Raw genomic sequence first — 25,015 nt, forward strand, 5'->3', positions numbered from 1 at the left:
TTAAAGAAGCAGACTGTATTAAAGGCAACCTAATTAGACGTTCACACAAACCCTTGCACTGAAGATGAGATCTGAAGGTTAAGTTGCACAAAAACAAGTTCGGCACGAAGAAGCAATTGACAATGTTTAAGTTAAAAAGGAGTTTTATTTTAAAACTGTCAAACTGCATCTGCATTGACAGAGACACAGAAACATCTGCCAGTTCTTCCTCTGAGAGAGACGACCCTGAAACATTTCGTCTTTCTGACACTTGTCAGTGTTGACGAGTTGCTCATTTCAACATTGCACTCTGCGCCTCGGGACAACTGTATTTTAAGTAGTTTGATGACATCGCTAATGATAAAGGGTAGTATTTCTGTTACAAATATTCCCATTTCTCCTTTTGAGAGCATAAAGAGAACACGCATTCTTGAATGAGATTAAACTCAGTTTTTCTTTGACTTGGGATCATTAGCAGTAAAAATTCCCACCAGTCTCAGACATTAAAGAATTCATTAAATATTCAAGAGTAGTTCAAGCCCAAATGTTTGTTTAAGGTGACTATACTGCTGAACATTCCTTGGAGCTTTGATGTGCCATTATTAGCTTTGTGTGTGTGTGGAAAACTAAGAAATAACGAATGTTCATTCAGTGGGTTAATCCAAATATTTTTTTCTCCCTTTTTGCCTTTCCAAAGCCTAGCAGCAGCAGCAGCAGCAGCAGGGCATTCATTAATTTCTTCAGTAATTATCACTCCACCAATTGACTCAAACACAAGTAGATTCCCTTAAATCCCACTCCACATTATGAGTGGATTATGAGCCAGAGGCCTATAAAAAGTTCTGACTGTTTAAACATAATGAGTTTGCAGTCTGTCTTGTGTTGTTTTACAACGTGCGGTGACGAGAAAAATTTGCATGATCAGTTGACGAAGATGTTATCCTGGAGAGCCCGGCTTTGATTTATCTGTGAATAAAAGAAGTGTTGGGATTGTGTTTTACTTCTGTAATGAATGCAAAATCTGTTCAGATGTTACTATTGTTATTTTAAAAACAAAAAATATTACAAAGCACATACTTATTTTTGGGTCACACAAAAGTTTCACGTTTCTTAGATTCACTCAATCTATGAACTTGTAAGCTTGAAGTCCAATTATTTTGCTTTATTTTTTATGCAAATTAAGCTTAATAGTTCTTCTCTGTGTTGTAGTTTTGAAAGGGCTTGCTGAAAAGTATGAAGTCAATATAAATTGTATTCTGAACTATTTTAAATGGTGCCATTTGAAAGAATATACTCCAGTAGGTTTCCATTATTATATTGAATCATACTATTATCAGAAATATATTAGATATCGTCGGACATCCTGACCCAAAAAAGTTATTCCATAGATGTTACTATTGTTGATCTCCAGTCCTTTTTACTGTTTTAGTTAAACAAACCCACCTCGTTGTTGGCAGCTGTTCACTAATTATTTACAAATGTGTAATTTAAGGACAAGATAGCAATTGAAATAAGGGGGAAAAACGTGCACATTTTGTTTCCTTTTTATGATTTCTTTTCAACATCCTTTTTAAAGTAAAAACTGCAAGTTTGAGTTTTTTCTGACTTGATGTTTGTTGTTGCAGAACGAGAACAGATGTGTGCCACTAAATGGTGAAACATAAATGTAAACTGCAACTTTTTTTTACATTCTAAACATAAATAACACAACAACTCATGGCTTTATGGCCCATGCTTCACTGTTTTGCTGTATGAGTCATTTAGTTTTCCAGTTATTCACCGGTGTTTTCCACAGTGTTCTCTGGCTTCCACTCATTACACACCTGACTCTCATTTTGCCATTCAACTGTCACTGAGTGATCATTCCTCCCACCAGATGTGGTATATACTCCTTTTTTCTCCAATTAGCCCTTGGATCCTACTGTGTGCTGTAGTTCCTTGTTAGATTGTCTTTGTGTTTTAACAGCTGCTCTCTGCACCCTTTTTATTTTGCTGCCTTGCCAGCTTTTTGTTTAATAAAGTAAAGTTTCACTGAGTCACCTGCACTTGAATATGATTTAGATTCATCATTCTGAATCATTGCTGTGACTTTTTGTTTTGTTTGACTAAACACATGAACATTTTCAACACATTTAGTTAAGATTTTTCTTGTTCTAGTCTTGCTAATTCTCTTGCCATGTAGCTGTGATACCTGGCATTGATCAGCTGTGATAGTTGATCAGTCATAAAGTTCAATCATTAAACATGAAGAATAGGCAGCTGAAAACTTCAACGAAGGTAAAATTGTACCCTTTTCTAATATATATTATTAGATATTTGTCAGTTTGCATTCCAAACATGAAAAGGCAGATAGGCTTACATCAAGTTTGATAAACAATTTCCACCCAAAGTAATGCATTTCAATCTATCAATATGATAGAGAATGGCGAGACCACCAAGTTTCCCTCAATGTCCTGGACTGTATAGAACATAAAAATTTAACTAGCATAAACTAATGGTGATGTGATGATTCATTCATAGCTACAGGCTTTTCTAGTTGTTTACTGGCCCTGCATTAGAAACTGAAAATTTATTTTAAAAAAATCCTGATTTTCTGGATCTGTTGATTTATTGTGGGGATGCTCAGTATTTAATAACTTCCTGATGCACGATGTGTTATATTGCTTACAAGAGAGAAGGCCTAATTAAGTTAGTTAATAGTGTTTCAAGTGATTAATTAGTATAAAAATACAAACATAGGTTGTAAACATAAAAATAAGTCTGTTTAATTGTGAGTTTCATTCCACGAGCTCGGAGAACGTGCGATCCACCTCCGATGTCCCGCGCGCTGCCTCCTGCTGCCGCACGCGCTGCCAGTTCACGAGCTGCGCTCTCGGATTCCAGTCGAGCTCTTTTTCTGTGTGTAAAACAACGACAGAACATCCTTTTCTGCGACAAATAAAAGCGCGGGGAGGTGCAGTGGGTGGTCCTCGTTAGAGGCACCCCTCCTCACCACCACCAGCGCCGCGGGTTTGAGTTTGTGAACGCACCTGCCTGCTGCTGCGGGCGACGCGAACCGGACTTGACCGCCGCGGGGAAACTACGGGACTGCGTCGGAGAGGCTGGGCAGAGTGCAGCGAGGGAACAGGTCGTCTGCAGCTGCTTGGACTCTGAAAGGCTTTTTTTTTTTTTTTTTTAATTATTATTGCGGAGGATGGGGGGAGCGCACGGCGGCGTTTAGAGTTACAGAGGAGAGGAGAGTTGTGGGGGCTTCAGTCGCACTTTGAGGAGAACAACTTCAACTGGACTGAACGCTTTTTCCAGGAGCAGCAGGGCTGAAGGTCTGAGGAGATGTGAGACGGACTGTGGCTAACATGGATTTACTCAAAGGGAGGAACATCATGAAACACCGCTGGAGATGCTCTCAGGTAAACAACCCTTTGCTGTATCCTGCTGTCTCCACGAGCCTTAACATCACAACGGTAATCACGCTATTATATAATAGTTTTAAATAATAACACTCAATGTTTTTTTTTTTTTCGTTTTAAATTGAAACCAGCGGCACATGCCAGATAATAGTCCGGTCCACGCAAAGTCCGTCTCCCAGATGAGTTAATTGGGCAACAATTTCTAATAGTAATCGCTTTTTAGGCGTCGTCTAATTCCTGTGGACATCATTATTTTGAGTCAGTGCATCTTTTACCTTGAAAGAGAGAGATCTTAAACCCAATAGCCTACTATTTATTTATTTATTTATTTGTTTATTTGTTTATTTATTTATTTAAAGGCTCGGGTAAAACATTATAGTGTGTGATCCACCGGGGGATTGGATTCACTCCAGTCTCATCATCTCTTACTTTATTATTGATTGATTGATTGATTGATTGATTGATTGATTGATTGATTGATTGATTGATTGATTGATTGATTGATTGATTGCACCCAGCCTGATTGCTAAAGATTGTCTAAAGTCTTTTTTTGATTTTGCGGGAAGTGGTTTCTCTCGTGAAATCCTATACCCACATGTCTGAGAGGGAGCTGCAATTAAGCTATATTTAAAGTATTTTATTTTATTTTATTTTATTGTCACTGCGAGGTAAATATCCTCGCAAATGTTTTTAACTGCTCCACCTGCATTTACTTAATGTTTACAAAAGAACCATCTGCATCCTTCTGGAGCAAATCACAGCCAAAAGGCTCCAGTGGAATTGCCTCAGCTAAACTCAATTCAGCAGTGCTGTTGTAGTTAATGTTTCTGGTAAAGTGGGTGGAATAGTGGAGCTACAGCACACATCTCTGAGGGGAAATCTTATTATGGACGAACACGTTTCAGATGATGTCACTTGCTCATAGAGAGGGTGGAGGGTGAGCTAGGAGTTCATAGTACCCTGCTGAGCAGCCTGGTCTGCATGAGGAGAGGAAAATCTGTGCACTGAGTGAGGCTGCATGATGCAGAAATAAACAGATGCATTCTGATAGGTATGAGTGTGATAATTCAATCTTGTGTTGGTAGTAGTAGAGGGAGACAAGGGGAGTCTGCTTCAATCTTGTTGTTTTGCTGTTGGGTTTGGATTTCATAATGCTAACATTTGCAGATGGTTAAAACAAAACAAAATTGTGATGACATAAAACATAAAAAAGGATATCCTGAGCTATATCAAATGGTGATGTTTGAAACCGTTTCTTCCAGTAGTTTTCCTAGATTTATTGATGCACAAATCTGAAATGCAGGTATGCGTTCAGTGTAAACAAAGCTGGATCCTCTGAAAACCAAGTGGAAGCTCAGGTCACATGATTGAGCTACATTAGGCTGGCATTAGTCTGTGTAGGTAAACACGTACAGTGGAATCAAACAAGTGGAACATCTCTGAAAAGAAGAATCTCCAAGTGGAAATATAAGAATCTGCTGAATGTGAAATAAAACAGAACGATTTAGACAACTGTCAGAAATAAATCCTGGGGATCGAGCAAGGTGATAGAGCAACAGGAACACAGAAATGGATATTCTTACTTAGTACTACATCAAAACAGTCAGATCTTTAAGGACGTTGCCACTGTTGAACTATTTTAAATCACTTTAACTTTTTTTTTGCTGGTAAACAAATGTGTACAGAAAGTTTGCTTACAGATTTTTAATTAAAAGAACATTAATAACCATTCAAATATAAAGAGTGAACTTCCATGTTCCAACTCTTCACCAACTTTTATCTCTCTTATCCTAGTAGTTTTTGTTTAATCCTGCTAGCAGATGAAGCAAACAAACAAAAGGCGCTGAAAACATGCTTTCCACAAAAACTAATATTTCACAGTTTGGCTTTGGGATAGTGATGGGCACCAGTTAGACGTTTCAAAAATATCACAAAATACTGGGATGCAATAAAAATGAATATATTGAATTGTCATGTTTGAATACAACCTTTGACTCACATCCCTGCTTTTCCTTCAAAACCAAAACATCATTCAAATTGCATAGGTTTGTTCTTTAGGATTAAAACCAACAGGTGTATTTTTTATGCACTGAAGTTCACAGTTGGAGGTTGTTTTAGCAGTGAGCGTAAGTGCAGTTAATTTCCAGGCATTGGTGAATTAAGAGACACAGCGGGAGGCCTCAGAAGCTCTACTTCCTCTTGATATAACTTTAGTGTATAATCTTACAATCCTTATAGTCTTATAAGCTAAGCTTTGACATTGTGAGCTGAAATTGAACAGCTCAGTGCAAGTTTGTTCTAAATGTGGCTATAATAACAGGCTTTTGTGTCCCATTTAAATAATCATTTGGCACTCACAACTGCTTACCTATCCCACCAGGTGCATCAACGGAGTGATAAGTAGCTCATAGCACTTTAGTGTCTCCATATAGTCAAATAAAACTGTGTATTGCGGACGCTTTCCAGCTCACACATCACATATCAATTATTTGTATTTACGATGAGTGCTTTGTGTCACAATTACCGACATGATTAAAAACACTTCTGCAGATTTTCAGAGCGTTCCCGCCTGAGTTTGAACGTGCTAAGCTTGGAGCACGAACGCGAGCTGGAAGAACCCTCTCGGCACAGCTCAGTTGGCCTTTTCGCAGGGGAGATTTGGATGAGCGCTTTGGTGGAGCACCCCAGGTGTGGGCAGGAGAAATGAGGAAGCTGGCATGTGTTATGTCATGCCTGGGGCTTGTGTGCTTAGATCAAAACACTATTAGTCTCTTTGTCTTGTGCCACCACTTGAGTTAGAATCTTGGCTGAAAAATATGTTCGCACTGCCTCAACTCCCCTGGTGTTCCATTTGTAGGGAAGAGGAGAATAATAATTTAAAAAAAAAGTGTCGGCAAAATAAACCCTTAGCTCAAGAAAGTTTGGGGTTTTTGAAATATATCCACATATGTCTTCAGAAAACAGTGGAAAAGAGTACTTTGGAAAAGTTGTAGCTTAAAAAAGCAGCACTAAAATCAACAGATGAATGCGCATCCTGATGCATCGCTGCTTGTTGCCTATGTGTGGCTAAAAGATTGCTGCAGTTAAGATTTTTTTTGCGTGCGGTAAATCAAAGCACGCAGGACGTGGAAGAGATTTCTCATTTCCTATTTCTGGTCTCAAGCATCTCCAGAAAATAAATTTTGAATAACCAGAGACACTTGAAGCTGCGAGACGAGCCACATGTGCAGGAAAACACTGATCTGGCTCGTGTCTGTGAATCAAGTCACAGCGCAGGTGATTAAAGATGCAGCATTGTATTCTGTTTTTTTTTTTTCTTCCCTGTTCTTGAGTCGTTCCTGCAGAGTGTGGGAGGCTGGCCTCATTCATGATTCAAAGCTTGTGGGGTGGGTGTGAGTGTGTGTGTGTGTGTGTGTGTGTGTGGGGTCTTCATCTGGACTCTTCAACCAAAGGGACCAGGAGGAGTAGTGTTCTATTAATACATTTCTGAGCCCTGAAAAATTGATGGCAGCAGAAAGATGGGGGTCTAGTAAAGAGGGTCAAATCTGACAACACTTGTCAGTTTACATTTATGAATGAACTACAATCTGTAGTTTATCAACTGCAGCTGGAGCTGTCAGAGGAATGCAGGACAGGGGGGATCACTGTGACAACATTCACAATTAAAAGTCTCAACCATCCTGAAAACTTCCTTGAACGCAGCTGCAGTTCCTCAAAACTCTAAAGTAAATGCACAGTTTGACATGTTTAATGTTTTCTTCTGACGGATATTTACTGTGACCAGAATATTTTAATTAGCTTATTTTGTGAATGAGAAACAGGAAATAAGTTGTTTCCTTAGAAACAAGTGTTTGTAAAAGAAAATATCTGCATTGTATTTAAGATAAAAAAGACAAACCTTTTGCATGCATAATAAATCCTACGATCACCAAAGAAAATGTCAGAAAGTAATTATAAAAAGCAAAAAAAATTATGATGTGTGGGGAAAAAAACGTAGGCTGAAAGCCCTGCGTTTTAGCTGCACAGGAACTACGATCAAAGTAAAAAAGATTAACCGCAGAAGAAAAAAAACTGGAGCCTTAATGTAAGCATTAAGACTCATTTAAAAGCTGATGCTTTTAGTCCTGTGAAAACGTGTTTTGTTAATGCTTTATTTTTTAAATGAAGCTGCTGAATCTCATCAGCTTTCTGATTACTCCGATTTTGGCTGTGTTCAAAGCAGAGGTCTGTTTATTCTTTGAGGTGTGTCAAATATCTACCCAACAATTTTTATTCAAATGTGTTTCATCATGGTATACTTAAGTTTCCTTACTCGCAATGAAAAACTGCCAATATAGTTGGTGTTTTCAAGTACAACCTGTCATCCGTTTTTCCACCGCTGTTGGAATTAAAAAAAAAAAAAAAACGTTTGACGTATCAGGTCAGCTGTGCAGAATATATAGTGTTTGGTGTAAAATGACAGGGTTTAAGTTGTAAATTGTTGTAGTTGTTGCGGGTTTTTTAAAGGTAAGACATTAAAATCATTAAATCATAAAAGACTTTTATTAGCATTTCTTAAAGAATGCATACCATCTGTTATCTTTCAGGCTTGAGTTTTTGGCTAAAACATCATTTCAACCTGGAAAGACTCGCATGAAGACAGACTGAAAAAATTAGGAGGTTTATTGACATGGTTGAATTAGCAGGATTATTCTACTACGTTTTCCTAATTTCTAGACACTTTTTTATTTTTTATGTCTGTACAGACATACCTGACATGTTTCAACGTGTACTTCCATCTTCATCAGAGGTGTCACAGCTGATGTTGATGTTGAAAAAAATTTAAAAAGTGCCTAGTAACTAGGAAAACGTAGTAGATTGATTTTATAGACACAATGAACTTTATTAGATTAGCAGGATTATTGACATGAATGAAATTAGCGCTCGGACCCCCGGCAGAGGATATGAGTTCTGTGAGATGCTGTAAGCTCAGATGAACTGCTTAAGATGAGGGGGAGTTTCTCTTCCCCCCCGGGGCCTGGACACTGGTGGTGGTGGTCGTAGGAGGGGGAATTCCTTGGAAGTTGGAAGAGGAAGCGTGGAGGAGGGGTAGCGTTAGGTCAACGTTCGGCTGGTGAGCAGACAGAGCGATTGGACAGGATGGTTTTATCCTCTGACTGTTAGATGCTGATTGGATGTGCCTGGGCTTGACCAGTTTGAGTTAGGCCTGTCACAATAATACATTTTCTGGATGATAAATTGTATCAGAAATCCTTAAAAAGATAACGACAATATCAATTGGAGACCGTTTTTATCCAATATAATGTTACGGATGTTTGTGAAATTTCCAAGTGTAAAAAAAAAACTTATGAACTGACCTGGACATACAACAGCTGCTGAAGCTATAAAATCACTTCAGACCTCCTCTACCCAAACCAGTACAACTTACTCTGTATGTGTCTTCTTCTGGCTTTATACAATAACTGTGGTCAACCTCATGCCACTTACGAAATTTATGTATGTTTATGAAATTCATGGTGCAGAGTTTATGAAAACAACATACAACAAAAGCTACTAAAGCTGCATCACTACCCACTTCAATCCAAGCTGGCACTGTTTATTTTTTATGCGTCTTTCTCTGGCTTCATAAAATTATTGCGTTCACCCGCATGCTGCTTACGAAGTTTACAAAAATTACATAGCTTAAAAAAAAAAGAGAACGCGAACACAGGATTTGGCACAATGTCCTGAGGGTGTCCTGCGGCCTGGGAAACCAAAGATGCTTCTCTAACTGAATGTGTGTTCACGGGGCTCTCTTAAACAGTGTTATGAGACAGGAGAGTTCACTCCTCTCTATGCTAAGGAGTAGAAAAGAAGACCAGAAGAAAACAAGGAGGCAAATTAAAATTGACCTCATTTTAATCTATCATTCGATTAATTGATTTATTGCTTATTGCAACAGGGCTACTCAGAATATGTGACGTGAATGACTCCCAGAAACAACCACATTTGCTGCAGCAGAACAGAATCAACAAGTCATGTAAAGTTCTTGAAAGCTGCTTTCAGACATAATCCCCTGTTCAACTAACAAATGGAGAGATTTTCTTTTTTTTCTCTGTTTTGGCCTAATTAAATAACTTAAACAGCATTGGCACAAAAGACACTGTAATAAAAGCTAGGATCTGTGTTCATTTTGCATCTAAAACATGATTTATTATGTGCAGCTTTTGTTGCATCACTAGGATTTCACAAGCCAAAATAAATGGTCGTTACACAGATGAAAAGCTAAAACTCTGCTCTAATTTGACTGTTGCTTTTTCTCTTCAGCTATTGGAAACAAAGTGATCCGGCATGATCAGAATTACTTTTATGAATTGGAGCCCAAAAGTGTAATTTTTTTTTCTGAGAATCACAAAATTCTGTAGCTTATTACTGGTTTATCTTAAGCTGCAGTAACAATTCTTAAAACAGAGGATTTAGTGGAATCACAAAAGTTTTTCAACACTGTAATAAATAACTTTTAATGCTTCAAATTTTATTAGACATCTGGCAATTTATGTCATTGAGGCAAGATTTTAACATTTTTTTACAACTTCAGTAACTGCATCTCTTTTCAGAAGTGATGCCAACATTTTCTTTTTTGTTTCTGAATATTTCACATATCGCATAAGTCTTACCATTTTCAGTCTGTTCAGCCATCTGTTTGAAAGAAAACTCACTTTTACTGTCTATGGCTTAATCTGTGACTATAACAGGGTTTTTCCTGTTCTTCAGAAATTATATTAAATATTCATGGGTCAGAGTTAAGTGCTATTTCACATTTAAAAAAGGTAAAAAAAATCTGAAAGTGGTTAAATAAAATGAATAACTCAGAATCATTAATAAAATGAACAAAATTGAAAGACAATCTCTTGACCCAAAGCTGGTAGAACTATAACTAACATTTTGAAAGCCTACATGAAAGTAAGATGGAAGTAAAATGTACAGCAATTAAGGGCGGCTCGAGACTTCTGCACAGCACTGCATGTATTCATGCCTGTTTTTATATTTATATCAGCCACGTTTGTGTAAAAAAGGGGCTGATTTCTTTTGCTCTCGCATTTAAATGCTGTTGAGTTTGTGCCAAAATGTTGCAGTCGGGGCTGTCATTTCAGGCTGACTCATGCTTCATTTCTCAACTTATGACTATTTCAGGGACATGAAAGAGGTTGAAACATAAAAGGCAAAGTTTGAGAAGTCTTCCCTATCAGTAACTTTCATCTCATATAGAAAACAAATAGGGGGGAATCAATTTTGTGATGAAAGTAAACCATTGATCTTGTCTCTACCACTTACGGCCACGAGGGTAATTAATTTATATTGAATAGGAAGTCAAATACAGATGTGGACACTCCCAGAGTCCCCTAGCCATCATCTTAGTGCTGAGCTTCTTTGGATCAAAAGGATTTCCTTTATCCCCCCTCCAGCCCTGTAGTCTGCTGTCTTGTGTCTCAGCGCTGGCAGAATAATAGAGATCAAGGGATCGCTGTTAGAGGCCAACAGATATGAATGGGATGTCACAGTAGTTCACTTCTTGTTGGTAGAGTTCACTTATTTGGCTGTCAAGGCTAGATAAATTAATTTTGGGTGACCAGGCTTTAAAACATTTACATGGATGACAAAATAATTAATGCAGATTTTGAAGACATCTTTTTTATTTATTTATTTTTTATTTTTTGCTGTGAGTGTGTAACAAATTGCCAAGACAGCTCAATCAGCAACCTGAGGCGACGTACGCAGTATCAGACAAAATAAAATGTGATATATTGACTTAATTAGTTTTCCTATCAATATTAGCAAAACCATAAAATCTGAATGTTTGAGGTTTTAAAAAAAACCATGCTTTGCTGATTTTCCAAGCTGTGAAATTTAGTTTTTTTATTAAATACATGTTGCAAAAGTAATTTATTCATCGCATTTCTCACAATGATTCTCTCAAAGACGGAGAGATCCAAAAATATCCAGGAGCAAAAGAAGGGGATTTGAAGTTTTTTTCTGTTTTATTATTAAAAGCCAACAGTTATTCATGACATTTGCATCCTAATAACTGCAAGATAAATTGGAACTAAGTTGGCACTCCAAACCTAATCTCCATAATGGGATTTATAGGCAAAAAGTGTTGCCTTTAATGCTTTAGTACACACAGAAAGGAGAGTAGTGTAGGCAAATGTGTCAAGAAGGCTGTTGATATATTCACATAAGCATCAGTATGCTCTGTCATGCCTTTCAGTGGCACAAAGATAGGAGGCGTGCAGATAACTGAGAAAGTATGAAGGTGTAATCTTTCAGTTGCCTCTGCCTTTTTGGCACTTGCCTTTTGATAGACTATACTTTGTGTTCCTATTAATTTCTCCCTCTCATTTTCTTTCAGCATGCTGATGGTGTGTAGTCAAAGGAAGCTGCACCATTTGTCAGTTAAATGTACCAAGGAGAGCCAGTTTGAACAAAGGCTGTACCTAATTTCCTTTATCCTTTCTCTATAACCAACATCCCGTATGCAAACATTTATCTGCCGCATTATCAGAAAGAATCTCCGCTACAAGCATGTTGAGGTTGTTAGAGTATTTAGACAAATGCGCACATTTCTCTCGATCAATTACAGGCAGAGTGTGCCTCATTTGATTTCACAACAGTTTTGGAAATTTTATTTGAGTCAAAGCAGAGATGAATTACAGCTAAGTCCTTGAGAAAATCAATTGTAAGTCTCCAGAGGGACAGAAAATGGTTTTGCACTGCATAGAGTCAGCTCTTTATGTCAAATGAAAAAAAAAACCATAATCCAGCTCAGACGAATTCAAGGAACTAGCAGAGTACTTTATTACATGGTAGGGTTGTGTCTGACAGCCATCGTGCACTCTTTGTTTTGTCTCAGCAGGTTTGAAGCTGAAGAATGCAATCCCTTTATGTGTCTCTTGCAGGCACAATGCATGTTATGCAATATTAAGCGCACTTAAGTAAAGCGTATAGCATCGGGAAGTGCTCAGAGGATGTGCAATCCAAAAAAGAGCTGCTATTAGATGTCACATAGACCTGTTCATAAGGCTTGACTGCCATTTTTCCAAGAATCTTTTTAGGTTTTATGACATCAGTGGGATTACTTTTTACTATGTCATCAGCTTGCAAACATGGACAGTTAGTGTCCTTGTGAAAACTGTCCTTGTGATGAGACTAGTCCCCAGTGCTTCTGAATGTTTAATGCTTCCCTTTTTCTTTTCTTTTCATTTCACAGAAGAACAGTGAAACCTCTGGAAAGGACAAAGCGAGAATTCTACACACCTGCAATTGGATTTGAGCGTATTCTGACCTGAGACAATTAAAATGGAACTGCTATGGAATCTTATAGTGTTGCTGTCATTGGTGGAGGGTCGGTCAGGTAAGACATCTAAACGTGCATTTTTTTCTTGTCATTTCATGGAACCTAGGATTTGTCATTTTTAATTTTTGTGTTAGTATCTTGAAATTTAGAAGAGACGTACAAACGAAGTGGAAAGATAAAATGTTTCATAGCAATAAGAGACCAAAGTCTTTTACCTCTTACAAACATTAAGACATGTTTAAACATTTTTTTTAATTGAGCAGAAAATTATCATTCTTTCACTTGTGCAAATCAACATTCTCTCATTTTTCTGGGTAGTGACACTCATTGGAAACTAAGAATCAAAGTTTTCATTCCTGAAAGACTACCACTATATAGCAGTTGAATTTACAGTCATTAATTCTAAAAAGTGCCTCAATTGTTTCCTTAATTGAGACTGCACTAGTGGTAGTTCAGGAATCTTGCTATTGATCTAGCTTTTAATGAGACACCTAATTTTTCTCCCTTAGAAAATATTCGTAGTCAAATCCAAGTTCTCTTCAAAATGTCAGTCTGAAGCTGAGAACAAGATGAATAAGGGCTTTGTGGCTTGAGCATAGTGCGAAAGAGTAATCTTTCATGTTTCGTGCCTCGTACAAAATCAGCAGCCCCGCCTCACAGCTGGGCCCAAAAATAATTAGTGTGTGCGTTTGTGACTGTCACGGCACACATTTGTTTATGCTTTTTTGAAGACACAACAGCACATTGACACCTAAATTTACGCACATGGCAATTAGCACTACTTATCACTAAATCCACACACTTCATTGGACGTCTAATGAGGCTTTCCTCTGGGAACAGTGATTCAGTATGGGATTAGCAACTACACCGCAACGCTGAATCACACAATTTATTCTACTTAGGCACTCTGCAAAATATACAGATATTTGAATGACTGCCTTTCTTCAAAATCGCGCCACAGTCCTGAGAGTTTTTATTTTAGAAAAATGTTTCGATGGGTTAATACTGTCTGTTAAGCCTCAACGTTTACTCCTGCAATCATTAGTGGCAGAAACCAACTCCACAGTTATCAATTCAAAGCAATTTAGTGCTTGACAATGAAGCAGAGAGCAAATCGTTTTTGGAAAAGCTTTGTGTTGCACAGCCCTTGCCTCGCTCTTGTGGCTGACACTCAGTTGGAACACAGTAACTGAGCATTAATATTCAGTATGTGGTTACATTGCATGTGCTCTGCTAACAAGACAAGTATGGTGCAATATAACAGTAGATCTCCGAAGCGTCTATCTTCCACCAAAAACATGACAAGCATTTTAGTATGCAAGCCTGCAATGCCGGGTAGAGAAGGCACAGTGTGAGTGTGTTAGGGGGTCGTTTCCTGGCAGGTTATTTATCCAGACGTTGAGGTGTTGTTTTCATTTTTTCTTTTTTCTTTTTTTAAACAGTAGACATTGGTTGTGTAGGAGAGCCCTGGTGCTGAGGGGAAGTCCTTCCCAAAGCGAGTTCATGTGAAGTTAACCACCTCTTCTACTATTCCTCTCTGAGGATCTAAGCTGCCTGAGGCAGGGGCGTGTACTATATGTGTGAATGAGCGAGTAGTGCAAGAAAGCAAAGAGAAAAGGATGGATGCTATTTGCCCCACACATTCCTTACCGCTAACCTTCATACTGCCGTTTCCTTCCACCACAAAATCAACAGACTGCATTTGACAAATGTGACTTTGTCATAACCTTCACACTTGGTTTGCAGAACATGATCACAAATGTATATTATTAAGTGCAAAGCTACACGGCCAAATTTCTTTTCAACACACTACATATTCTAACACTTTTAAAACAGTCAGAAACATAATAAACAACAATCTGATTGTCACAAAAAAAGGCAGTTGCAGGACAGAATACAAAAGAGGCTTCCTATGAATATTTCTGTTATTCTTAGACCACTAAAATAATGCAAAATATTGACTTACAAACACCCAACCAACATTGTGGATTTACAGGTAGCTCTTTTTGTAATAATTGGCAGGAATCACAGAAGGGTTACAATTCAGCTTCCTGAAGTGAGAACAGAAACATAAACACATCCGTTAAGATTGCTGCTGAGGCTCTTACCAGCAATCAGATGTTTTCCTCTCTTTGAATAAATAATGTTGGTAAAATTGCTCACTGGTATTGAAGCAGATGTGAGAAGTAATGCATGCGAGTACAAAAGCTTCATGTTTGATTTCATAAAAAAATCTTTGTGTGTAAAAAGCTGAGAGGTTGAGTGACATAATTCTAGATGTATGGTGTTAAAAAAATCACCCAGTTTTTTTTGACAAATTAGAGTACAAAATGATTGTTTATTGCACATAGATGAAGAAAGAATCTTAACACTTATACAGCTGCAACGCTGCATAAAACCGTATATTTACTGACAGTGGATGTATGGTTTTACAGTTCCATTTCAATTCACATCCCATGTCTAAAATAGTAATGTAACTGGCCATTATTTGTTTTTCTTCAACATGTTGGTGTTGCAAATTTAATTTACAGGAAGAACACAGCTTTTTCCTAGTAAATAAGCCCTTTGAAATGAAACTAAAGCCAATATAAGCCTTCATAGAAAAAAAATGTACATATGAAGAGGCAAAATGACCGCAACAAACCTTTAATTAGTGGTGTATATAGCTTTAGAAATTACAGTTTATACCCTTTTTTACAACTTTGTTTTGTATATTCAAGTCTTTATAACATTTTTATGGCATACTTCTGTCAATTAAAAAAGTGATGAAGAATCAATTTAGAAATGACTTGTGTTTTTGTCAACATTTTGTGGTATCTTTAAAAATATTTAATGAACATAAAATTAGTAAAATTTTCGAGTTAAACTGATTTTCTTTGTTTTTCAGCTTTTTCTTTTTTCTTTACTGGACTCTAAATAACAAATAAAATCTACATAAATAATGTTCCCTAAGCTTACACGGGCCATTTAATTTTTAAAACCATTGATACAAGAGAAGAACAGTTTTAATTTGCTATTCCCAAAACTGAATCTGAAGGCGATCACTTCCTTTCCCCCAGTGATTGCAGTGTTGGATACTCTTGATGCAAAGAGTTTTATTGCAGTTTAGAAGTGATAGCTTTGATTAGCTAGAGACTGGTGGGACACAGTAGGATATTGGCTGGGAGTGTGTCAGTAAGATCTTCTTAAAGACTGTAACTGATAATGTAATCAAACTAATTACCTAACATATGGCACAGGATAGCCTACATCTAGGTTGAAAGTCAAAGCAGTGAAGGTTTTTAATATCCCCTGCTGCCAAAGGCGAAAGGTGATTAATGTTTTTGCCTGTGTTTGTGTGCATCTACAGTATGTGTATGTTTGTTTGTAAGCAAAAATCAGCATTAGCCAATGCAACGCTGGCCATAACTGGGTCAATTTTACAAATATTGAGCTAAATTTTAGCTTGTCGTCATCTTTATCTAAAATTTGGGCAGTGACTCTTACAGGAAACACTTTTCTGATAGCAAAATATTTCATAAACCACTTGATGTTAATGATTGACTACAGTTCAAGAAAGTTTGCCACCACATATACAGTATTTATTCAAGTATAATACGTAAAATTAAATCCATAAAATCATCCATAAAGTTGGGAGGTAGTACTATACTCGGATAAATATTTTTGCTTATGTATTTTAGCTGAAATATCGTCTTCATTCACAAAATGCCTGAGTCCCGAATCGAGACCGCGTCATAAAAAGCAGTTGAAGCGAGCTTACCTCTGACACTCCTCCGTGCTTCAGAGCGAGATAGTAACAGATCCAGGCAGGTGACATGATGTGAAAAAAAGGGGAAAAAGTAGTCCTGCACCTTAGTAATGATAGCGAACTAATGACATTAGCGTGTGACCGGGCCGCTTCTCAAACAACAACAAACACATGTTCGTCTGTAATGGCTGCCGTCTACCGGTGTGCTGAAAAAGTTGGTATCCCTGAAAAAAGTTTCCCCACCAAAGGGGGCACATGCGAGTAGGAAGTAATCTGCTTTTCCCCCAGAAGATGGCCCAAATCTCATGTGAAGTCTCTGACTTTTGTGTTGGTGCATCCTGGTGGACTATGTATAAAATGCCAGAATTCATATTTTGCTGCTACAGCTGACATATATTTGTTGTCAAAATACCTTTCAGTACATATGTTGTTAAAATAAAATGAACAGTCTAATGATCATTTTACTGTTATGTATAACGACTGCAAAGGCTGAAAAATCTTGAAGTCCGTATGAAATTGGAGGTAGTTTGAGGATTAATTTTTTTATGCTTTTTAAGCTCAGAAAGGGAGGGGGGGTTATATTATACACGAATAAATACAGTAATCAGCCTTAGCCAAGAAAAAAATGACTGTAACCTGGTCAAATTAACAGATATGGAGCTAAAGTGTGACACTGTTGTAGCTTAGAGACATTCTCAGCAAGATCTCAGTGTTACACAATAATGTTATTTTCAAGGTTTGATGAAAATAGGTAACTCTGTCCCTTTTCATAATAGGACAATCTTAGTTTGAAATTCTAGTAGGAAAGGCTGTGGGCATAATGCAGTCCCTCAAAAAATGCTTGGCCTTTATTCATTAATTTTATTTTTTCTTTGTTTTGCCTACATAAGAATTTTTTTTACCTAATAGAGATTTTGTAAAACAAGTCATACAAAAAGCTTGTCTGATTAAACACAGTCAAACTTTTGCTTTCCTTTAAACTTCCCAAAACCCCTCATCTGCTTTGCTGTTAACATTTGCTGCCCTGAATGAGAGACCTTAAAGTTGTACCTTATCAGCCAGGACAGAGTAGGAAGGTGCTTTAAAAAGCAAGATTTATTTTTTTTATTCGATGCATAAAACCCTAAGCTGAAACGGATTGATTTGGGGCCTTGCAATCGGTTGATACCTCCCCCACAGCCGACTACTCATGTGCCTGTTTATTCATGCTGAGGTAAGCTGGAGGAATTCATTTGCTGTCAGCTAGTATCGAATTTGAGATTAGTTTTTATTTTGGCCTCTACAGTAGCTCCCTCTGCCTTATACTTGCTTCAATGCTGAGTCGTGTGTTGTCAGAGGATCCTTAGAAAAGATGCACATATCACCATCTCGCAGCCGGGGACCGATATGAGCAGAGGTGGCATTCATCTTTGGACTGCGGCATTGTTAGGTTTTAGAATCAATGCTCTAATTTTTTAACTTTATTTTTTCTTCTTTCCTCATGTTCCCTCATATTTTACCATATTTTGACATTAATTTCACAACCTTTGCATAACTGGAGCTTCCCTGTTTTAATTTCCCATATTTGAAAAAAATATATTGAAAATAATTTATTTCATGTTCAGGTTCTCATATTTCCTGGATTAAGAAGAAGGAACCCCAAAGCATCCCTGTTGCTAGATATGAATGAATGTTTGTTCTAACAACCACTTATTCTGTCAACTTTAAAAATTGTCGGTGTAGAACTTGGGACCCAAACAAGTGTCAAGTTCTAAGTAATTTTGGGGATAGTTGGTGATGTTTGGGGGTGGGGGGGGGGGGTATTCTGTTCTGTCATCTGTAGTTAGATTTGGGTTTGAGATGTTCCTGTTGCAGCATAAAGGGAAATCATTGCACTCAGAAAGTATGGACCAATATAAAACTAGTCAGTTTGTAATTAAACAAAAACAGTTAGGAGAGAGACAAGTTTACCATAGTCTATCAACAATATTTTTAATTTAATGATAATTTTAATTATCATTTTATTCATCTGGTAACAGAGGACACTAAGTGTCCTACATCAATATGTATCAGTTTTTGTTGATGAATACAAGATTGCAGCTGCTCAGGTGTTGCTCTTCGAATCATTTTTCTTTATGATAAGCTGTATTTTTTCCAGCAGCAGACACCTCTATATAACTCAGGCTCACCAAAACACGAAATACCCAGTTTTATTGCTCCTGATTCTTACAAAAAGCAGACTGTGGTCAGAGTCACACTTTGGATGTCAATAGTGATTTTTTTTCCTTTTAACCTCCTACACACCGGGGTCTTTTCAAAAAAACATTCCAACGATCCAATATTTCCACAAAAATAAAAAGGTTAGAGAAAGTCAAAATGCTAAAAAAAAAAAAAAAAAAAAAAAAAAAAAAAAAAAACAGGGTTATGCTGCAGGACTTTTTACTTTTTTTTCTTTTCCTGTCTCATCAGATATCTCACAACCTTTCAGATTTTTGTTATGTCCTTGTCCTATTGACTGTATATAAAACAGTTCTGGCTTCATCAACAACAACCCTAACATGCTGTTTACTGATATTTCAGCATTAATCGTGTTATCTGTTTTAAAACATTAAGCAAAATACCAAACTACATCATTTTTTTTTCAACCACTGAAAAATGTTGCCTTCAGTGAAATCATTCATCATTTGAAAATGGCTCATGATGATTCATCTGATGGATGCCACAGGCTCATCATCCCTCTTAGTGTGTGCATCACAGATGTATCAATATTTACAAGACAAAGACAGGTGACTTGGACTGATTTGTCTTCTGGTAATCAGTTGCCTTGAAAGGACACTGTTCATATGACAGATCATGATTAGGTGGGTTATTTAATTAGAACATTGTTTGAGGTTTATACCGGTGGAGCGCAATAATTCATGGACAAGACTTTTCCTTGAACATCAACCTTTCACCTTTTATTCTGAGTCTTGAGGTGAAAGCTGTACTCCCTGAATCCCGAACTCTTGAACATAATAGATACCTCTCAAACAAAATCCTTACTCCGACTGAAGACTGTTTCATCCTTTGAACTATTAGAGGTTCAAAAACTCTTACAAATCTAACTAAACAGCCCATTCATCTCAGAATAGAATGTTTATTGGACTGAGCTGGTGACTGAGATTGGGCCTTGACATGCATGATGTTTAATAAAAATAAAATGTCACAGTAAAGCTTGTGTCGTTTGATGTTTATGCATTTTTTTCTTGTTCCCATTTAAAAAAATGTAATGACAAAGTTGAAACATCACTCAAAAAGTTAAAATTGTCACAGTAATGTAGTGTTTGTATCAGACGTTCCTTTTATGTAAAACACTGCTTGATGGATGGGATAATAATGGCTACAGTGTGGAGAATGCAACAATAATACTGTCAAATTGTGATTCAGAGATCTTCAAGAAGGACTTTTGATTTTTTTCTGTCACAACATAATATATCTCATAATCCAACGTTTTGATTTTCACTTCCCTTTTCTTGTATTTTGTCTTCCATTCTCTAAAAATTTTTAATACACAAAAATAAGCTGAAGCCTTTAATTTTTTTAATCACAAAATCATCTATCAAACAAGCGGATATGAGGTTTGAAAGAGAACATAAAACAATATTTTTTCTTTTTTAGTTGATTTTTCTTAAGTAGCTAGTTCTTAAGGAGATCTTTATTATAACACTGTTACGATCATATTTGGTACTTCCCTGCTTTTAGTGAACTCTAAAGGCTTTTGCTCATTGAGCTGATGGATCCATTTAAAATGTACAAACACAGTTTAGTAACACACGTTCCACTTTTGCTTCCCAACTGAAACATGTCTAAAAGTTTTTTTTTTTTTTTTTTTTTTTTTGGGGGGGGGGGGGGGGGGGGGGGGGGTTCAGCAGGATATTAAGGTAGATGTAATTTTGTTATCTCTCCACCCAGGAAGTACAGTACTGCTGAAGCCCGTATTCACCAAACAACCAGGGAGTGTGGTTTTTCCTATTCAACCAGGAGAGATTCAGAGGGAGGTGGTCTTTAGCTGTGAAGCCCAAGGACACCCATCTCCCTTCTACAGGTAACACCTGCAGACTCGACTTTATTCACACACTTTGCTGTTTTTTTATTTTTTATTTTTTTACACTATACCTTCAGGTGAAATCTCAGAACCACCACTTGCAACATTTGCACTAAAAGCCAACTGTGGTTAGATTTATTGCTTGAGGAAAACTGGGAATTTGTGTACCATATGGCTCACTGCTGATTACTGCCTGCAGCACTTAGGTTCACTGTCAGTCATAGTTAATTTGAGAATGATTAATTTATTGGTCTCAATGATGAGTGTTCTTGCAGTGGCGGTGGGGCATCGATCCACATGGTTTGCTTTGAGAGCTTCCTGTCGTCTATGTTATTGACCAGTGGAAGGTTCAAGGGTCTTCCTACCAAATTCATAGAGATTTATGGATGGAGCAAAATGGAAAGGGGGTGTATATTCCAACATTGCAGTTATTGTGCAAGACTTCTTTCCATCCTTCATCTGTCTACACAGTGCTGAAGGCTGCTCACCTATTGCCACAGGGCTTCTGATTCCAGAGTTATCACTACGTTAATACACATGATGCAAATCAGTTGACAGACTAGAGTGCAGGAAGAAGTTGTCACTATTTGTGTTTGTTCATCACTCTAGTCCTGTGCGGCTGAGCAGTCCCCCAGCAATTGTGCCAGACAGAGATTGATGAGTTCCTTCCCTACAACAATGATGACAAATTAAAAAATGATAACAAACAAGGAATTACTTTAAAGTACATCAGGTGCATAAGCTATTAATTTATAATTTGTCACATGGGGCTACACTCCTGTCTGTGTAATTAAATGCAAATTCTAAACCAAGCATTTAATGTTTAATAGGTTGAAACGAACCCTCCTAATATCAGTGTATGCAGCTGTTAATGTGGCTTGAAGATCCTTGGTGTTATGGCTAATGGATACAAATTGAAATGAATGTACACGATCTCATCTCTTTAATGGTCTTGAATACTTAACCAGTCTCTTTTTCATTGTCACGAAAGTACAACTTTTTAAATGAAAAGACAGTTTGAGTTCAAATCTGTAAATTGTTCTGCCCCGCTGAGTTAAGGCTGTGAATTTGTCAAATTTAGTTTTAATTAGCTCTTTAATTACAGGAAGTGGCGCCAACTGTAGCAGTCTGCATCCTTCATTAAGAAGTGATTTTCAGATTGATGACAAGCTGCTACGATATCACATGCTCATCTCCTAATGATAAGACTGATATTTAACTGGACTAATTGCTGTGGTTTCATTTCAGTCAGAAGCAGCTATAGATTTTTTGAAATGGCTTTGGGGTCCTTGAGGTTCAGCGGCAGGCCACCAGATGCTGAGTGGTACTTGACTGCTGCAGGTGTATTTCAGGGGCTGCAAGGACAAATCCATTTGTTAAAGACAACGCAGCAATCATGGCGCTGCAAAAAGCCTCCTGCATGTTATCTTCATGCTTCTCTTGGTTTGGCTCTTCTGAAGCTCTTGGACTGCTTCCAGCTGTGATCACTAAATCAGTTCAAACAGACAATTTGCTGTTGCGCATCATTCCACAGCATTCGTCTTCCCATTCCCTCTATCCTTCACCTCTGCTTCCTGTTTGTCAAAATATTTCCTGCCTAAAGGGAGCAGTGATATTCTAATTAAGACACAGGAACTTGCGTCATTTTTAATTTGGCCTTATTTCAAAAATGTGTAACTTGTGTAGTTTACTTTTACATTTCTTTGCCTAATTACTCACTTAATAAAAGTGCCATCTGTCTACGTTTTTGCATGGTTTTAATTCAAACATGTAGAGCTAGGTGACACAGCATAAAATATAGTAATCTATTTGTATTTTTAGTTTCAAACAAGCTTTGTTTTAATCAGGATATAGAATTTTCTGCTGCTGAAATCAGTGTATAAAAGTTAATGCAATTGTTCTGGTGTGCTATTTAACTGCATTTAGATACATTTCTATTCTTGCCACACATTACAAAAGCAGCACAATCCTTTTTGTTTTCTGTCTCACTTTTATTTGCTTTATTTAATGAAAAGATGGCAGTCAAGAACATTTCAATTTCTCCTGGTGACAATGGCTGCACCTATAGGTGAAGTAGACACATTTATTATTATGTCATTCAATCGTTCTGTTTTTCTCCCTTCAGTGGAACATATGCTATAATTTGAAGTTGCTGTATATTTTTTTCTCAATATGCTTTCTTGACAAAAATTCCTATATTAGTTATGAAAAAGCTGCTAATATTGCTGCCTAGAAGCACAGAGGCCCTGACATGACTTCCTTCCAGTCGTGTGTACATTAAGATTGGAGAGGATGCTGTATTGTGTGTATTTGCCACTTCCCATTGTTATAGAAGAGGGCTGACTCGCTGCAATACATGCAGCTTCATAATAAAATAAAATTGGCTGGTAAGTAGAATAAAACGGCTCAAATCATGATTTTCATTAAGAATACTATACATTTTGAAATAAAAGACAAAACTGTGAACATTGTGGCTATTGTGGAATTTGTGCTCAATATGCAGTAGCTCCGATTGGTAGATTTAATAAAAATGTCTTATGTGTAATTCCTATGAAAATGTGGATTAATTAAAATAATAAATGTTGTTGCCCACCATAAAAGCTAACTTTACATTTAATAAATAACATAAAATTATCTGTGTATCCTAACTATAACTTCCTGCAAAAACCCAAGTGTGGTTTAATTATACATTTGTTTCATGCTGCAAAGTAAACAAATCAAATGACACAGAATGTGTACATAGTGAGACAAGGTAAAGGAGACAGAGTGTAGTCTAGAAGGCTTTAAAGAGTTCATTAGTTGTGCATCGTGTGCTTTCTGTCACAGGTGGAAGCTAAATGACTCCTTCATCCTGTCCAGTCCTGGGTCACGTTACTCCCTCATGGGTGGAAACTTACACATCAGCCACTTGAACAAAGATGAGGATGTTGGCATCTATCAGTGCCTGGCATCAAACTCTTTTGGCACGATTGTCAGCAGAGAGGCCAGTCTCCATGTTGCATGTAAGTTCACTTTAGAGTTAAAGCTATGGTTTTTTGATGCTTGTCGGTGTTTGATATTTTATGACTTTTGGTTTTTTGCCATAATGTTTCAAATGATGTTTCAGTGTCACATCTAAGTAACTATTAGTGATTAAACAGGAAGGCGTGTGAAAAATAACGAAACGTTTTAAGTTTTCTTGGCTTTTAGCCAAGTTTGGATTGCTTTCATCACCGCTGAGACTTTCATTGAAAAGTGAACCTCTGAAGTCTGACAAACAAAATGAACAAAATTTGATGAATAAAAATAAATTGTTGGTATTGCATCATGACTATTGTAACTATTACGGGTGTATCTTTATTAAATGAGAATACTCTCAATAAAAGTGCTGCGAGTAAGATATTTTAAAAAAGTGTTTTTAATGGTCACAAATTTGAAGAAGCAGATATACAGCTATTAAATTGCTTCATAGTCTGGAGGAATATGTTTGTTCATTTCAGTTTTATATCACTTCAGTGAATATTCCTAATTTCTTCTGAGCTTAGTTAAGGCTTTCTTTTTATTGGGTAATACATTAACTAAATCACATATGGTGCTTTGCTAAAAGTTTATTGAAAGTTATTTATTAGAAGACAAATATGAACAGGTTTATTTGGGTTTACTTTTTAGCTCTCATTATTCCTTTGTTGACTTTATTCACACATGAAGCCTTTTTGGATGGTGGACCTTGACAAGTGTCACAGATGGAGCTGTGCAGCCACCATCCATCACATTTTATAAGACCAGAGTCTAAGGCCTCTCTTTATAGCAAGGTGAACTTTAGGCCTCCTCTCTTGATGGCCAGCCCATATCAAATGACAGCCCTGATATCTGTGAACAGATGGTATATCTAGATTGAATTCTGATGTCTGTTTCTGTGCAACAGCAGACACACGGGTGATGCTTGGTGATGGAGCACCAGAGATATCCATCTTGCCACCATTTGGTGCTCCCTTTGTCACACAGAAGCATTAAATCATCAACATATAGCGCAAATCTGTATTCTGAGCTGCCGGTGGGCTGTTGATGATTTTCACATTTCCTATAAATTTCTGAGGCCTGTCCTCCACTGTATGTCATTGTGATCGGTCTCATCCATCGCCCAGGCCTGACTGGAGACCTGCTGCTTTTGTCAACGGATGAGAACAAGCATTGGTGCTGATGTGTCATACATCTTATTTATTGCGCTTGGTTTAACTTAATTAAGTGTGCTGTGTGATTGAGCGGGTCTCAGGTCAAGGGAATAATTCAAGGAGGAGCAGTCTGTTATGAGAGTCAGCATCATGTCATTTGTAACAGACTGACTCTCAGGAGCTCAGTATTTTTTTTCAAACAGCGAGGGGCTTGCACCCCTTTTTTATGCTGTAATAACGGAGGGTGAAACTAAAGTCAAAGCCATTGATGAACAGAATATTATGCTTTGAAATAATATTTTGCTGGAAATCTTCTCAGTCTGCTAGTCTAAA

At 37.3% G+C, this 25,015-nt stretch overlaps 1 protein-coding gene across 2 annotated transcripts in view; it reads left to right on the forward strand.

Moving 5' to 3' along the window:
* Positions 1–2,901: 2,901 nt before the first annotated feature.
* Positions 2,902–25,015, forward strand: part of cntn3a.1 (contactin 3a, tandem duplicate 1) — a 78,545-nt gene continuing 56,431 nt past the window's right edge. For both annotated transcript variants that reach the window (XM_014015796.1, XM_014015797.1), the window contains exons 1-4: positions 2,902–3,386; positions 12,634–12,777; positions 20,399–20,531; positions 23,358–23,533. In XM_014015796.1, the coding sequence (XP_013871250.1) occupies positions 12,723–12,777; positions 20,399–20,531; positions 23,358–23,533 (364 nt within the window). In that variant the 5' untranslated portion in view covers positions 2,902–3,386; positions 12,634–12,722. The remainder of the gene's footprint in view (positions 3,387–12,633; positions 12,778–20,398; positions 20,532–23,357; positions 23,534–25,015) is intronic.

This window comes from Austrofundulus limnaeus, unplaced genomic scaffold, assembly GCF_001266775.1.
Source record: "Austrofundulus limnaeus strain Quisiro unplaced genomic scaffold, Austrofundulus_limnaeus-1.0 Scaffold134, whole genome shotgun sequence".
NCBI classification, from domain to species: Eukaryota; Metazoa; Chordata; class Actinopteri; order Cyprinodontiformes; family Rivulidae; genus Austrofundulus; species Austrofundulus limnaeus.